At 54.1% G+C, this 15,357-nt stretch overlaps 1 protein-coding gene across 1 annotated transcript; it reads left to right on the forward strand.

Moving 5' to 3' along the window:
* Positions 1–2,095: 2,095 nt before the first annotated feature.
* Positions 2,096–7,681, forward strand: INA (internexin neuronal intermediate filament protein alpha). Its single transcript, XM_068397449.1, has 3 exons — positions 2,096–3,037; positions 6,683–6,807; positions 7,408–7,681. The coding sequence occupies exons 1-3, from the start codon at positions 2,096–2,098 to the stop codon at positions 7,679–7,681; spliced, it is 1,341 nt and encodes a 446-aa protein (XP_068253550.1).
* Positions 7,682–15,357: the final 7,676 nt, after the last annotated feature.

Here is a 15,357-nt window from a genome sequence, read left to right on the forward strand (position 1 = left end):
GTCTCGGCCACCCTTTGCTCCTCTGAAAGAAGCAGCCCTGCAGCGAGCTGGAGCCACATCCTTGTTCTGTGGGACAGCAGCATTTACTATTACTATCATTTATTGACTCCAACTCCTTGTGCTCGTTCAGCTACAAGGTCCCAGCAGTCACACCAGCAACTGGCTCAGGTCTCACCTGTTTCATGCAGAGTCTCCTTCCCTCTGTGTAGAAAGACTCCAGAACACCTCAACCCATTGGGAGGCAAAGGAGTTAAATCCCAGGGTCTTTACCCATGGACGTCAGCAGTCCCTGCGAGAGACCCTTGCATTCTCTGCTGGAGGGGACTGTGACACTCTTAACCCTGCTGTTAGAATACGTATGTATGGCAGTGCTAAAACAGCACAAGTGGAGAGGCCAGGATAAGCTGCACTCTGCTTTTCCAAGACAAAAGAGAACCACAGAAGCATCTGTCATCAGTTATAAGTATCAGAGCAAAGTCATCAAAACGATGCCACACACATAACTAAGCAGAGCTGGAAACTTCTACACAAAAGGAAGTGCCCTTCTACACATGGCTGTGCACTCCAGCCAGGGTTGCTGCCATGCTTGCAGGGCCACCTCCAAAGCCACTGTTATGACTAACTTCTGATCCCAAGGAGATGTGAATCCCAGCACCATCTCTCCCCATTTAGCTGGTCCCTTTGAAACAGCAACAGCTCTTTTGGAAGTCACAGCTCTCTCAAGTGCCAGTCCTGGCTTGCTCGTCCTCCACATTCATCTGCTTGACCTCCCTCATGCTATGCCGTGGTCACCTGTGAGGAGAAATGGGGACAAGCGGAGTAGAGGAACTGGGCATCAGTGCAGAGCTCAGTGGCACAGAGATGTATAGCAGGAGGCAGGAACTGGTTGCAGATTTCACCATGTTCCTCACACCTGGATCAGTTATTTTAAGCTGTTTTTCCACCTCACAGCCACATTTCATGCTGCTGTTCCCAGAGACCAGTCACCTCCTGGTGGTCTCTTGGCAGGTCCTGTCATGAGATGCTGTGTTCCTGGGCACGGTGCTTGGCCTGGAGGTGGGGTGTGTGTGTCCCCTCCCCATCACCTCTGCAGCCCTGGGTACTCCCAGCAAACCGCTGCCGGTGGGAAGGCCCAGCCCACTTGCTTGGACAGGAGAGAAACTGAAGTGGCTCTTTCAGTTCCTGGCAAACAACCTGAAGGCAAAATCCTCGCCTGTGTCCCCCCTACAGCATGGCTGGACTGACGATGAGTCTGTGTCCTGGGCACTCCCTCCTCCAGGCATGTCTCCACCTCTGCACCCCCCTTGCACTCCAACCACCCGCTGCCCCACCCTGTGGAGACCCCACGCTTCTGTAGGCACCCCGCTCCCCACCAGAGAAGAGGGGCTGGAACCAACCCCTGGGACACCTTCACCCCGGGTACAGGCGTGCAGCACGGGTTCCCTTGAGCATTGGCGGGGACAGCTGGGGACACCCCAGCAGGAGTGATATCTGTGTCTATGTGTATGTGTGTCCGTGTGTCTGTGTCTGTGTGTCTGCCTGCCTCTGTCTCGCCACCTGCCCATTTCTGCCTGCTTCCTTCTGTGTTTCTGCCTCTCCCTGCGTGTACCCCTGCGTGTGCCCCTGCGTGTGCATCTGTGTGTGTCTCTCTGCGCGTCTGCTTGTCCCTTTGTCTGCCTGGCTCTGAGCCTGTGTACGCGTGCTTCTTACTGTGAATGTGCCTGTCCCCTGTCGCGTCCCTGTGCGCCCGTCTGCCTCTTTGTGTGCGTGTGACCTTGTCCACCTGCCCGCGTACGTTTGTGCGCTTTGTGTGTCCGTGTGCATCTCTCCGTCCATCCCCACACACACACCTCGATCTGTCCCTCCCCGTGCCCCGCCAGCCGCCGCAGCCCTTCAGCACCGCGGCGCACGGACAGCTCCCGCCACCTCCTGCCGCGGCCGTTCCGGGGACGCTCCGCGCACCGCCCTGCCCCGCACCGCGCACCGCACCGCGCACCCTCCCCGCCAGAGCGCCCCTCCCCGCACCGCGCCCCGCACCGCGCCCCGCCCCGCTGTACATAAGCGCCGCCGCCTCCTCCGGTCCTTCTCCGCCGCCATGAGCTACAGCGCGGAGCCGCCGGCGCTGGCCGCCTCCTACCGCCACCTCTTCGCGGAGGCCCCGCGGCGCCCCGACGGGGCGGCGGGCCGGCGGGCCCGCCCGGGCGTGGGGCCGGGGCCGGGGCGGGAGCGCAGCGCCGAGCCGCCGCGGGCGCGCGCCAGCGAGAAGGAGCAGCTGCAGGGCCTCAACGAGCGCTTCGCCGGCTACATCGAGCGGGTGCGGGCGCTGGAGGAGCGGAACCGGGCGCTGGCGGCGGAGCTGGCGGCGCTGCGGCAGCGGTCGGCCGAGCCGCGCCGGCTGGGCCAGCTGCTGGGCGGGGAGCTGCGCGCACTGCGCGCCCGGCTGGAGGAGGCGCACGGGGAGCGGGCGCAGGCGGCGCTGGAGCGGGCGCGCCTGGCCGAGGAGACGCAGCGGCTGCGGGCGCGCTGCGAGGAGGAGGCGCGGGGCCGGGCCGAGGCGGAGCAGGCGCTGCGCTCCCGGCAGCAAGCGGCCGAGGGGGCCGCCCGCGCCCGCGCCGACCTGGAGCGGCGGGCGGCGGCGCTGCGGGAGGAGCTGGCGGCGCTGCGCAGCGCCCACGCCGAGCAGCTGGCCCGGCTGGGCGCCTCGCTCCGCGCCGCCGCGCCCCCGGCCCCGGCCCCGGCGGGGCGGCCCGACTTGGCGGCGGCTCTGCGGGAGCTGCGCGCTCAGTACGAGGCGCTGGCGGCCCGCAACCTGCAGGCGGCCGAGGACTGGTACCGCGCCCGCTGCGCCCGCCTCCACGAGCGGGCGGCCCGCAGCCAGGAGGCCGTCCGCGCCAGCCGCCGGGAGGCCGGCGAGTGCCGCCGCCAGCTCCAGGCCCGCCTGGCAGAGATGGAGAGCCTGCGCGGCGCCCACCAGTCCCTGGAGAGGCAGCTGCAGGAGCTGGAGGAGCGGCACAGCGCCGAGGCCGCCGGCCTGCAGGTGAGCCGGGCGGCGCCGGGAACCGTCAACGTCCCCTCCCCGCGCAGGGTCGCCGGCACCGGGCAGCGCCGGCGCTCGGTACTGTGCGGTGCCGAGCATCGTCCTCCCGTGCAAGCTGCCCCAGCTCTCGGCACCTCCGTCCCAGCAAGCCCCCCCGTACTGTGTAGCACCGGGCATCTTCATCCCATGCAATCACCCCCCGGCACTGTGCAGCACCGGCCCCTTCGACCCTGCAAATCCACTCCCGTGGTCCTGTGCAGCGCTGAGCACCTCCACTGCATGCAAAATCCTGCAGCACAGCTCCGTCCTCTGCAGCAGCCCCTCCCGCAGCACCGTGCAGCGCTGGGATTTCCTGGCCCAATATGGTGCCCCCCCGCACCGTGCAGCACTCAGCACCCCCGCTATCCTGTGCTGTGGATACAGCACCATCCACCCCCATGCAGCCACCAGCACTGTGCAGCACCAACCCCCTGTGCCTTGTGCAGTGCCCACCCCACACAGGGGCAGTGCCCCCCCAGCACTGTGCAGCGCCAGGCATCCCTGCAGCCTTCCCCCACCTCGATATACAGCCTCTCTGCCCTGCACAACGGGTCCTGCCCCACCGCTGCTTCACCCTTTATCCATAGGCAGAAGCCCACAGGGCAGGTTTCGGGGGGACAGGCAGGGCCAGGACACTCCCTACAACACCCCCTTCCCACAGGGGACAAAGGTCTCCCTGCATATGGCAGCACTGTTTGGGGCATCACCCCATCCCTGCCCTGTCTCTTAAGGGGCAGCTCCAGAGTTGCCCACACATTCCCTGTTGTTGTGGCTGGTTCCTCGAAGCCGTCTGCCCAGGCTTGGCCCCTGGCCCTGTGGCCTGGCCCTTGGCACCTGCACTGCAGAAATAGGAGCTCTGCAAAGGTTGAGGCTGAATTTGCAGCCAGATCCCAGCATCTCTTATGGAAAAACTGATGTGGGGCGGACACCAAGCGCTCCGTATCTCTCATTCCATTACCACAGTATTACCACATTTTCTTGCTACAGGGAAATGTTCATGATTTATAATAAAATAAATCCCGAGATTGTTCTATTACATCGCTGTTAAATGATCTGTAGTTTCTAAATCAAGCTGTTTCCTTCTAAATACCAAAAAAACTGCCTTACATCATACCTGAAGGACGTCATTGTTATTTCACACCCAAGTAACACCTTGTCGTTTTCAAGGCCAAATTTTGCCAGGCTCTCTAGAATTCATGACTGCAGCTCCAAGCTGCTTGCAATCTTCCTGAACAGTTGAGGTCATCTTCAACAAATGTTGTGGAAACAGGCAATGTACAATGCAGTGAGTGAAAGGATTACACATAGTAATCTTCTTAAATAGCCTTGACGCCATGTAAAAAGACAGATTCCAGGAACAACCTATCGATTGGAGAAAAAAAAACCAAAACAACTGGATTAAACATCACTGTAATTGAAATTGCTTTAGCGACAGCACAGCAGCTCTTTCCTACATGACCCTGAGGATCTGCTTTAAGTGTGGTAATACTTAGGAGTCTTTTGAACAATGTGTATGTGTAGGAGCTAAATAATTCCTCTGGCTGAAACCAGTGGAAAAGGATAGAAACCTGGCTTAAAAGAGGATAGTCCTATTGTTCGAGCTTTTAAAATGTTCCTACAGACTGCTAAAACAGGGACATGTCTTTGTATTTGTAGGCTACCCAGTCAAATCTGAACCAATATGTGAGAGCTTTCTGTTAGGGGCAGGTTTGCAATGGTCTGAGGAGGGGGTTTTATTCAGTCAGCTAGTAGAGCTGGGGTGTGGAAGAGAGGTACAGACAGGGTAATGAGGATAACCCATTTTTAGAGAGCGTTTAGTTTACGTGCACTGCAGGCAGAGGGAAGTGGGCTGTAGAAATGGAGGGTCAGAGCAGCAAGAGTGGGGCTGTTCTGGGGTTAGGTCACCCCAACTCCCTCCCTCCTGCCATGGCTCAGTGCAGCAGCAGTCTGGCTACATCAGAACACAGATTTTAATCTGTACTGCAATGGCATCCATGCACATCCTGGGGCTTTTCAGTTGATGTCCCAATGGTCTCCTTGAACCCCTTCCCATTGCCCAGTTCCACCTCAGAGGCACAGCTCCATGCAGCTCTTTTGCTATGGAAGATGGTCAGGGCAGCACAGGTCAAGGCAGAGGCCCCAAGGATGGCCCATAAGTGTCACGCAAGGTGGGATGAGTCCAGCTAACTTCCCTGTGAGATGCCCTGTGCTGCATTCAGGATGAGCTGGCATTGCTTCTCCAAGGGTCTCTGCTCAGACTGGGCTCATTGCATCAGGCTCACTGCAGGACCCTTCTCAGGCAGCTCTGTGTCTCGTGGCTGTCTCTGCACTAGGCACAAGGAAGGTTATGCAGGGCACAAAAAAGGGGACAGGATGGGAATGGGGACAGGGACAAGATGGGGATGAGGACAGGGGCAGGATGGGGATGATATGGCAGGACAAAGCTCATTCACTGGAACGGAGGAGCTGGAAGCACTTGCAAAGGCCCGGCTGTGGGAGGGGGTGTGGGAGAGCAGACGTTGGCAGTGGCCATTGCAGGGCTTTGCAGGCAGGGCTGCACTTAAATGCAAACTGCTTACTCATTCTTGCTCCACATCACACTCCTCCGGTGGCACAGGGAGGTGGCTGGCAGCAGGAACCCATCTGATCTGGGAAGATCCCTATACGAGCAGGTTTCACTGCTTTCAGGCTGCTGCTTACACGTCTGGATGCATGTAAGGGTGCAGAAACCAGGCTGCTTGTTTTCTGTCCAAAAATAATGGAAAAAAAGATGAGTCCCCTTTGTTAGCAAGGAGATCTGGCCTCGGACTCCTCCACATCGCAGGAAGAACTGGATGTAGCAGCCGTGAAAGGGTAAAGCTGATGGGAAGGGTGGATGCTAGAAGGATGTCATCACCCAGCTGAGCACCCCGGCTCTCACAGGACAGGGCCCTGACTCTGTAAGCCCCACCAAATCCCCACATTCAGGGCCCCCAGCCTGGGGCTCAGAGGCATTTTCCAGGGAAGGTGTCAGCCTTCCCCTCCTGGAGCCAGCTCTTCCCTCCTGTCCCGGTGGCACCAGCTCTCCTTCCACCACCCCGAACACATGTCCCAACCCTTCCAAAGGCCCCAGACACAGGCTGCAGCCCTTCTCCAGGCACCCGCTCCAGCCATGGGCTGCTGCAGTGCTGGGTGCTCTCACTTGTCCCGCTGAGCCACTGCCCCTGCTTTGATGATGTTTAAGCCCAAAACTTCCCATCCCTCTCCGGCAGCTCTTCCCTTTCCTCTGCAGCAGCCTGCCTCATCCCCCACAGGACTGGGAGCTCCACCACCATGCGCTCTTTGCCCCCTCCCATCTCACAGACTCTGCTGCAGATGGGAAACTATATAAATCCATAAATGTTTAAAGCGTCTCCCCACCGCACACACTCGCAATCCTGGCTGGTGCTCTACCTGCTTCTCCATCCCTGTTAGCGTGAGATTTCATGGTCTCAAGCTCCCGGTGGGATGTGCCATCATGGACCAACTGCCCATTGCAGCTTCCCTGTCTCTGCAACAGGCAGAGCAGAAAATCCGTGGGAGAGGTCCCTGCTTCAAACCACAGCCCTGAGCACCCTTGCCTTGCAGGACACCATCGGGCAGCTGGAGGATGACCTGCAAAACACCAAAAATGAGATGGCTCGGCACTTGAGGGAGTACCAGGACCTGCTTAATGTCAAGATGGCACTTGATATCGAGATAGCAGCCTACAGGTAAGGCTGCTCTGACCCTACTCCACCCAGATGCCTCCCAGCCTGAACACCCAACCCCGCCAGGCTGGGCTATTGTCAAGGGCCCAGAAAATACCTGGGTACACACTCAAGGAGCAACAGCATTTTGTTGCTCATCTCCCCTGCCCGGACCTGCCGTGCTCCTGCCTGGGGAGCAGTCATGGATCCATGTCATGCCTTGATCTAGCAGCTGTGAGCCATGTCCCCCACCATCCCAGAAGCAGCAGGTTTTAATGGGGACATTTGGGGTTGAAAACTTGTCTCTCTTGCAAAGTCGAAGTAGATGCAAAAGGCAGGGTCCCTCTGGTTTGGGGTTTGATTTTCCTAGGGTTTCTGGAGGGCAAGGAGGGAGCTGGTCTTGTGTACCCCATATTGCAAGTGGTCCAAAAATGATTGACCAAAGCATATGATTTTGAACCAGTTTCATGGTGCAGTGTGACCCGAGCCCGTGTCCACTGCAGGCTGGGGGGATGGCCTGGAGCACTCGGAATTGCTCACAGGTCACAGCACGCCCTCAGGCTTTGCAGATGTTTCAGGTGAGCTGTCCCCAGACTAACCTCTTCCCTTATGATGTGCTTGCAGGAAGCTGCTGGAGGGAGAGGAGAACCTCTTCAGCACGGGAAGCGTCAGCCTTTCAGCGCTCAATGCCCTCCCCAACCCCACTTACTCCTTCCAGCCAAGAGGCTTTAGTTCCTCTACTCTGTCCTTCAAGGAGGAGGAGCAAAGAGAGGTTATTAAAGTAGCTTCTAAAATATCATCCAGCCAGGCTGAGATGACCAAGGGGACCATAACCTCTGCCAAGAAAAGAGGGAGATTAAACCTGCGTGAAGGAATCATTGCAAATGCAAAAATGTAACCATCAGGACCCTGTCCGTTTTGCATTTGAGGGGGAACAGTCTCCACTCGGCCTTTAAATAGCCCCTCCGGGAACAAAGCCAGGCTGGGCTCGCAGGAAGATCCCTTAGAAACATGTAACCCCCTGGGGACACGGACCCGGGCTGGCTTCCTTGCGGGTCCTGCCATACAGAGGCCGAGCTTGGCACATTGCTCCCTTTTAAATGGGGCGGAAGCACGGGCAGGTAGCTAGCTGCATGTTGGTCATTGTCATGGTGGCACAGTGGACTTGTAGCACCCACCATCCCTCCCTCCCTCCCTCCTCCCGCAGCAGGTGAGGGGGAGCCGTCTGGGACCACTGCTCAGCCGGCTCTCTGGGGACAGAGGAGAGGGGAAACAAAACTCAACACATCTGCTACAACTAGTTTCAAGGCTACAGACCTTCATCTACTATCCAAATCCACATATAGCTAAACTCTTCTCCACTCCTCAGGCTGTAGCCATCCACTTTTAATGCCAGAAGCACAGAAATAACCATACTGGACTGTAACCACACCTGATGTCTGGTCTACGAGCCACTTACGTTTTAAAATATAAGGAATGTTCATTCTTTTTTTTTTTTGTCCTGACAACTCTGTCTGGTTTTCAGCAGCATTAGTCCAGCCAGGCACACAGGGTTTGCTAGGTGCATTGGAAGTGAAGGCACCACTGTGCCACGGGGCGCAGCACCTCGTCTGGCGTCACCGGCTCCGAAATGTTGGGGTCTGCAGGGCCCCTTGTTTGGCTGCACAATCATCACGTGAAAACCCCGTGCTCACATTAGCACCGTGCCCCAGCCGGTGCTGGGAAGCTGCAGGACTCCCGAACACCAGCCCGCAAAGCATCCTTGTCTCCGCTCTAACTGTTCCAACGTGTGCCAAATTTGTTATAGGATTTACAACCATAGGTTTCCTTCAATGCCTTAAAATTGCCAGCGATCGCTTTTGCAAGAGCCGGAGACTCCGCGTGTGCGTGTTGCGCATCAGTGCCCTGGCAAGGTTATCATCATGGGACCTTACTGCCCTCGCGGTGGTGCCAGAGTAGTTCCTGGAACCAGCAAACTGTTTGCTCGCACTCTTTCCTCTTCTATTGTGAGGCACAAGTTAATAAATTAAAAAGAAAGAAATAGGTATGTGGATCAAACTGAGCTGTTTTGTCTGCTTTGCTGCTGCTTCTCCTTGGGAACACAGCGGGTGGGTCCCCAGCAGTCCCTCTGGTCCCCTGCAAAGAGCTGGGGCTGCAAGGTAAGGCTGGTCCTACTGATGGCAGCAGGTCTTACCCCCAAGTGCTCGTTGCAGTGGCCCAGATTTGCAGAAGAGTTCATGGTCGGCTGGCTGAGGGAACAAAGTCTCCCGTGGCCGAGTGCACCCTCATTTGCCCAGAAAATGGACTCTGAGGCTCTGATTTGCATCACACCCCTGACAGCTCGGTCCTAAGATACTGGCCATCTCTCCTCCACCCTGTCTGTACGCTCAGGGGTTAAAAATAGCCTCTTTCTTTGCCTTCACAAGTGAACATAAATCGATTTACACAATAGCAGATGGAAGAAGTGAGAGTGTGCCCACTTCCCAAGTAAACCCAGCAATCAAAGGTGCTCGCTGAGCTGGTGTGACCAGCACTGGCTTATATATGGAAGATGCCCACGCTCTGCCTGAGGCGGGCCTTTAGAGGGGCACGGGAAGAGCACAGGCAGGCTTCCCGCTGGGTGGCCCTGCCAGCAGCACGCTGGCCTATTGCCTTCCCATTCCTGCCTTGTCACGCCACACCATGGCAATCTGCCCCAGGGACACGGTGTGACAGTGACAGGCTTCTCTGCCAGTGCTGCAGGCCAGGAGCAGCGTGGCCACTTCCCTTGACCCTGCCACCCTGATAACCCGGGGACGATGCCCTGGCCAGGCCACTCACCACAGGGTGACAGAACCCCAGGGAGGGCAGCCCCACAGGTGGGTAAAGCAAGGGGCACCTTTTGGAAGCAGAGGAGGGGGCTCAGGGCATGGCTGGGGCAGCGCATCCCACCAGCAGCCCCCAGCAAAACAGCACGGAGCAACTCGGGGTGCCCAGGCAGAGTTGGGATGGGGGGCAGCACCTGCAGAGTTAAGCCCAGGGCAGTGGCACATAAAGCAAGGACCAACTTCCAAATATGTCCTGGCTCAGCTGCCAGTTAGGAAATGCAAACACACAGCTTTTCTCCCTAACTCCAAGGGGAATAAAAGGCAGATGTGACTGTGCAGCTAATAGAATATATTCTGAACCTCAAATACCCTCCAGCGCTGCTTTGTTTCTGTCCCTTGAGCATAAGCAGCCTGACCTGTCCTTTATTCCCAGCACAAGCCTCCGTCGGGATTCCTGCTTGCTCAGCTGGCTGGATGCTAGCAACAAAGCTGGGAATTTTACTTTGGCAATACTGATGCGGAGGGGCTGCAGTGGTGGAGGAGGACAAAGGGGCGGGGGGAGGATGAAGTGCTGTTTTGGAAACTGGCTTCTGGCCAGAATTAGCTCTTTGCAAGGGCCAGCTCCAGAGATCTGCATTTCTGGAGCTCTGCAGCATTTTGGTGCTGCCTCATGGTGTGAAACTCCAGAGGCAGGAGGAGGGTAGCAGGCAGGGAAAGGACCTGGGCATGGAAGATACACCAGAAAGGACCAGGCTGGATTTTAGAAGCCAGCTCTGCAGCAGCCTCCAAGCTACCCGTGTCCATCCTCTGGCCATAATACCGGTGCTGCGGGGACCATGGAGGAGAGCTGGTCCTCCAGTGATGTCCTCTGCAAGCACAGAACCAGGTGGAGGAGGGAGAGCTGCTGACCACGAAACCCAGAAAACCCAACACTTTCAAACTCCATCCAGCAAGCCTCCATTGGCATTTTGGTAAGTCCCATCTCAGAAAGTCTAGTCCCATGAGAGAGCCTTTGCAGGAGATCCATCCTCTATCCCAGTCTCTCCCAGTAGCACTTGCCCAAATGCACCTGGGAACAGGAGAGCAGTGACCCTGCAGCCACACATGGAGAAGGCAGTCAAGGGCCCCGGCATCCCAGTGCAGACACAGCCCCTGGGGACAGTCGCTCTGGCCACTTCCCAGTGCTCACCTTTTGGCCACAGGATCAGAGAAAGGACCGCTGAACACCCAGCTGAGGTGTGCTGAGCCCCACCTGCTCTACTTCTGCAGGCCCCCGAGGTGGCTGCCACCATTGGGCAAGGGGGCTGAGCTCCTCCCTGAACATGTAGTGACACATGGCCTGGAGGGCTTGTGCCCTTACTCTTCCCCTAAGGGAGACCCATGCTCTCACTCTCCTCATCTTTAGGAGGAGAACAAAGACAGCAGAGAGGGATGTGCCTGGCTCAGCACATTACCAACACTGACCTCCAGCTATCTCCCATCCAGGCCTCCTTTTCTATCACTGCTGTCTTCAGGGTGACTCCTTTCACCTGCCAGCTTGTACACACCAGAAGGCTTCTCCAGCAGAGCACTAAGCTGGAACAGGGCAACAAATCCTCCTTTGTGGTCACATCTTTCTTACTGGGTTAAACACCAAAGCTGCCAGAGGGAAGGAGTGAGTCACACTGCAGATGCTTAAAGATTTATACCTCTGCAGAACCTCGACCTCTTCGATAAAAGGCAGCAGCAGACACCGACAGCACCATCAACTTGGGAAGAAGTAGAGAGCGGCCTTTTCTCCATGACACTGCATTGCCTTCATCTTTATGCTGGGGAGAACTCCAGCCTCCGTGCAGGGGTGCAAGCTCCCACCACAAGGCTGGCCGGTTGTTTTTATCCCTGGATGGAGATGCTGGCCTGTGCACCGTGCAGCTGTGCTTTGGGGCTGCCTGGCTCTGCTTGTTTCATAGTCTGGGATGTCGGCTGGGGCAGGCCTGGGTCACGCTTCTGCTGCTCCAGTGCTGGAAGAGCCTTGTTCCCATCATGATCCTGGAATCAAGGGTCCTTCAGCTCCACCAGAGGTTCCTGCAATAACTGTACTGAGATGTACAGCTCCTGAAAATCAGAGAGAGTCGCTGCACACAGAGAAGTTTTGCTAATGATGCTTGTCCAGATGCTGGAATTCGTTAAAGTGTAAGCCAAAGAAAAAGCAGCCAAAGGAAAAAAAATCCAAACATTTTCCTTTGGCAGGAGTGCAGACATCTCCTTTTCCAGATTGGGGAAGAACCTCGCCATTCAGCAAGAAGGAATCAATAGGCAATTCAGAGCAAGGTCTCTTCTAGCACCTTTGGCTGGATCCGTCCAGCTCTCTTCTTGCCAGCTCTTAGCACAGAGACTTCCTCAGGAACAGCTTCTTCCCCAAGTGAGTGCCCACGCAGAGCCCTGACACCAGCAGCCGAAGAGACGCACATGAATGATCAAAAGTCCACATCAGTGGGATCTGACACTTTAAAGCGAAGTTTATATCAAAATAGCGTGAGCAATGCAAGCTCATTCATACAAGTCTTTGCAGGTATATGGGAGTAAGGATCACTGAGCAAACACAGTGTAACATGCAAACAGGGCACTGCATGGGGTGGGGTGAGAGAATGCTCCTCGACCCTGTTCTGTCCCAGCAGATTCCAGCTGAGGCAGAAGGGCTGCAGATTACGGGGACGGGGGGAATGCACTCAACAGCAGGGCAGTACTGCCTGTGCAGGGGTCTTAATCCAAAACCCTGCAATTCACCCAGCTGAAACAGAGAGGAACCTGCAACTCTGTGATAAATGATTATAACCTCATTAAAGCAGAATGTACTGCAAGGACACTGCTGCCCAGAACTGACCGTCCTGTTGGAGTTCAGCTGTGTCCACCAGAACACAAAGTTACTTAGAGCAGACTTAGCTGAAAGTAAAAATCACTGAAAGGAAAATCGGCCTGGTTTAGGCCAAACCAGGACAGCCGTGTTCATTCTAACCACAGACATACCTGCTTAGATGGAAGGGAAATACCCAGAAAATTTCAGAGTGCAATTCCAGAGCCCCAGGCACACATCGACTTTCTGCTTGTAGGTGGGACCAAAGTTCTTGGGCTGCCATGAGCATCAGTTCTGTAACAACAGAGGAACCATAGTCCGCTCCTATCACAACAGGGCCAGCTCAGCTCCTTTGCCTTTGTGTAGAGAGGCAGCTGCTGGCTGCCTGCATCCCAGAGAGCACAGGAGACACGAGCCCCTGGCTCCCCTATGCCCAGAGCAGCCTTGTAAATGCTCTGACACACATGTGGGCATTCTCCAAGATGGCATCCATATACAGACCTGAGCATCGTCTGTAAGAATGAGCTGTTTGGACACGTCATTTGGAAAAGCTGAGGTCAGACTGAAAAATGCAGTTTGCACTGAGGCTTAGAACATCGTTAAGTTTAAGCAAATTTTCAATGGAAATGCAAAAAAAAACCCAAGCCCCAGACACATGGCACCTCATTAGCAAATTCCTAGTCTAGCGAAGAGGCCTGAGAGCTATATGAATAAGAATGCTTGGCAGCGTTTGAAGCAAGCCAAAATGTTTCAGCAAGGCAAAATATTCAGGCTAGATTCTTAAGGAAGCAAGGATTATAGGATCATACTGTGACTGAATGTCCCCTTTACCCCCTAAACCCTTCCCCAACCGTTTTTTATGCTCACCAGCTTTACTTCAGCCACACTTGAGAGCCGAAGGTCTCAAGGATATCAAACTCCTCCAAGTTTCACGCAAGCAGGTGCCTAGGTGAAATACTCGTTGATTGAGAAGTTGAGCTTCCCTTATTAGACACCAGAAAACCCATTCTGAGGGCAGAGGTTATGAATGCCTCAACACCAAGGCAAGCTTCATTGTGGGCTGATTTGCAACCAAAAGACAAAGCTGTTAAAAGCAAAAAAAAAAAAAAAACCAACAAACCACACATCCCAGAATGAAACAAGCTTTTTTCTTGTTTTTAAACTGTTCACCAACTACTTGTTTCCTAAAACCAGCTGAATCCTTTTGTTTGTACTTCTCCATGGATAACTAAATCAACCCACCTGCAGCTGGAACAACCTGCAACACAACAAATTCAGCCCAGATGTTTATCACTTGGCAAAATTTTAAACAAATAAAAGTAAAGTCTTCAAAAGAAACACACTTGGTTGCTTTGCTAACAGGTAGTGTTACCAGTCCTGTTATACTTGCATTAATGAAGGGGATCTCAATAGTAGTCTGTTAATTGCCTGCCCTCACACACCCAGCAGTAGTGTGGAGTTTACACATGCAGCACTTCATAGAAATTATTGCTGTAGATGGATAGAGCTGAGAAGTGAAGAATTTGGCTCAAGGTCATACAGCAAGTGACAGACAGAGCCAAAAAAAGAATGCAGGTGCCCCTGCATTGAGCTTACTTACTCAGGCAGAGGAAGACCACCACCACCACTCCTGTTCTGTATGTTGTAGCACACAAAATCTGTTTTTTTATGCCACCAATAGCTGAAATGTTTTCCTGCCTCTGGTGAGGAAGAAAAAGGAGGCTGCAGGTTCTTGTGAAGGGTGTTGAGCTTCTCACCTGGGGAGTTCTTACATTTCAGTCCCAGGTATATGCAAGAAAGGACACACTCGTCCACCAGTTAACATAACCCACTTCTGTCACCGCCGGCTACAGAAAAGCACGCTGCAAGCAGTGTGCTCTGAGCACATTGTGGCATCTTGGAACGACTGGTTGCCTCCCCACAGCACACGAAAAGGGCTCCAAAGCAGCTCTCCCAGGAACACATGATTTTTCTCAATCTTCACCAAGTCCCTACCACTCACTTTTCTACTGTTAATGTTTCCTTTGGAAGAAAACAGACATTTTAAGATTTCATTTCCCAACAGACTGTTTTACCAAGCAATGAGAAAATATAAGGTCTCTTTTCCACTTTGGGAAGTATTTCTTTTGCAAATCACTGTTGCTTTGACACAAATATATTGTTGTTATACTAAATCAAAACCCAGTAAAGATGGTGATACAGCTCCAGCAAGAATTTTGCAGCTGCAGGGCAGCCAATCAATATTGCATTTCACCTCAGAATGGATTACCCTTTATCTCTCAAAACAATAAAATTTGACCTGTTCAGTGATTAAACCTGTATCTACGGCAACTTTCCGAAACCTCAGCAAATGTAAAAATCCGTTGCCTCATTCAGCATGGGTCTCTTAAGATTACATGAGTAAAATTCAATTTACGATCATCTTGCTGCTTCTTTGTGCTGAACTAGTTAGGGTCACAACAAAAAAAGGAGGTAGAAAAAACAAATAAAAAGCGCCATTTGCAACATTCTCTCCATCTCTCAGCAAGAAGCAGAAGATCTCACCTATCACAGCAGAAGAAGTATATTTTGAAGTACCCGAACATTCAGGCTGGCACCTGGTGCACTCTATTGAGCGTGCAGCATATTAGAAGATTCATGTGGACAACCTGACCATCTCCCTTTAAAAGAGAAGTAATACACAAGAACTCCTATGCCTCTGTTAATAGGCTCCCTCTTAACTGCTGGAGTGAACCCCCCCACTCCTATTTGTACAGAGCACAAATTTCACAATAAAGATACTCCGCACTGAAAAAAAGTGAAAACAGAAATGCCAGGGATGTAATTTTAATTTGTTAGTGACTGTTAACATAAATCATTGCACATAAATGCCTGATAATTCCCTGAAAAGGAATGCAACGCAGACTACTATTAGTCAAGCTTGAATAATTTTTC

Source organism: Nyctibius grandis, chromosome 4, assembly GCF_013368605.1.
Source record: "Nyctibius grandis isolate bNycGra1 chromosome 4, bNycGra1.pri, whole genome shotgun sequence".
Taxonomy (NCBI): Eukaryota; Metazoa; Chordata; class Aves; order Nyctibiiformes; family Nyctibiidae; genus Nyctibius; species Nyctibius grandis.

Excerpts from the sequence above, each read along its gene's own strand:
- INA (XM_068397449.1), top strand. The coding sequence starts at position 2,096 with ATGAGCTACAGCGCGGAGCCGCCGGCGCTGGCCGCCTCCTACCGCCAC. Across the intron at positions 3,038-6,682 it reads CCGAGGCCGCCGGCCTGCAG|GACACCATCGGGCAGCTGGA; the intron begins GTGAGCCGGGCG and ends CTTGCCTTGCAG. Across the intron at positions 6,808-7,407 it reads ATCGAGATAGCAGCCTACAG|GAAGCTGCTGGAGGGAGAGG; the intron begins GTAAGGCTGCTC and ends ATGTGCTTGCAG.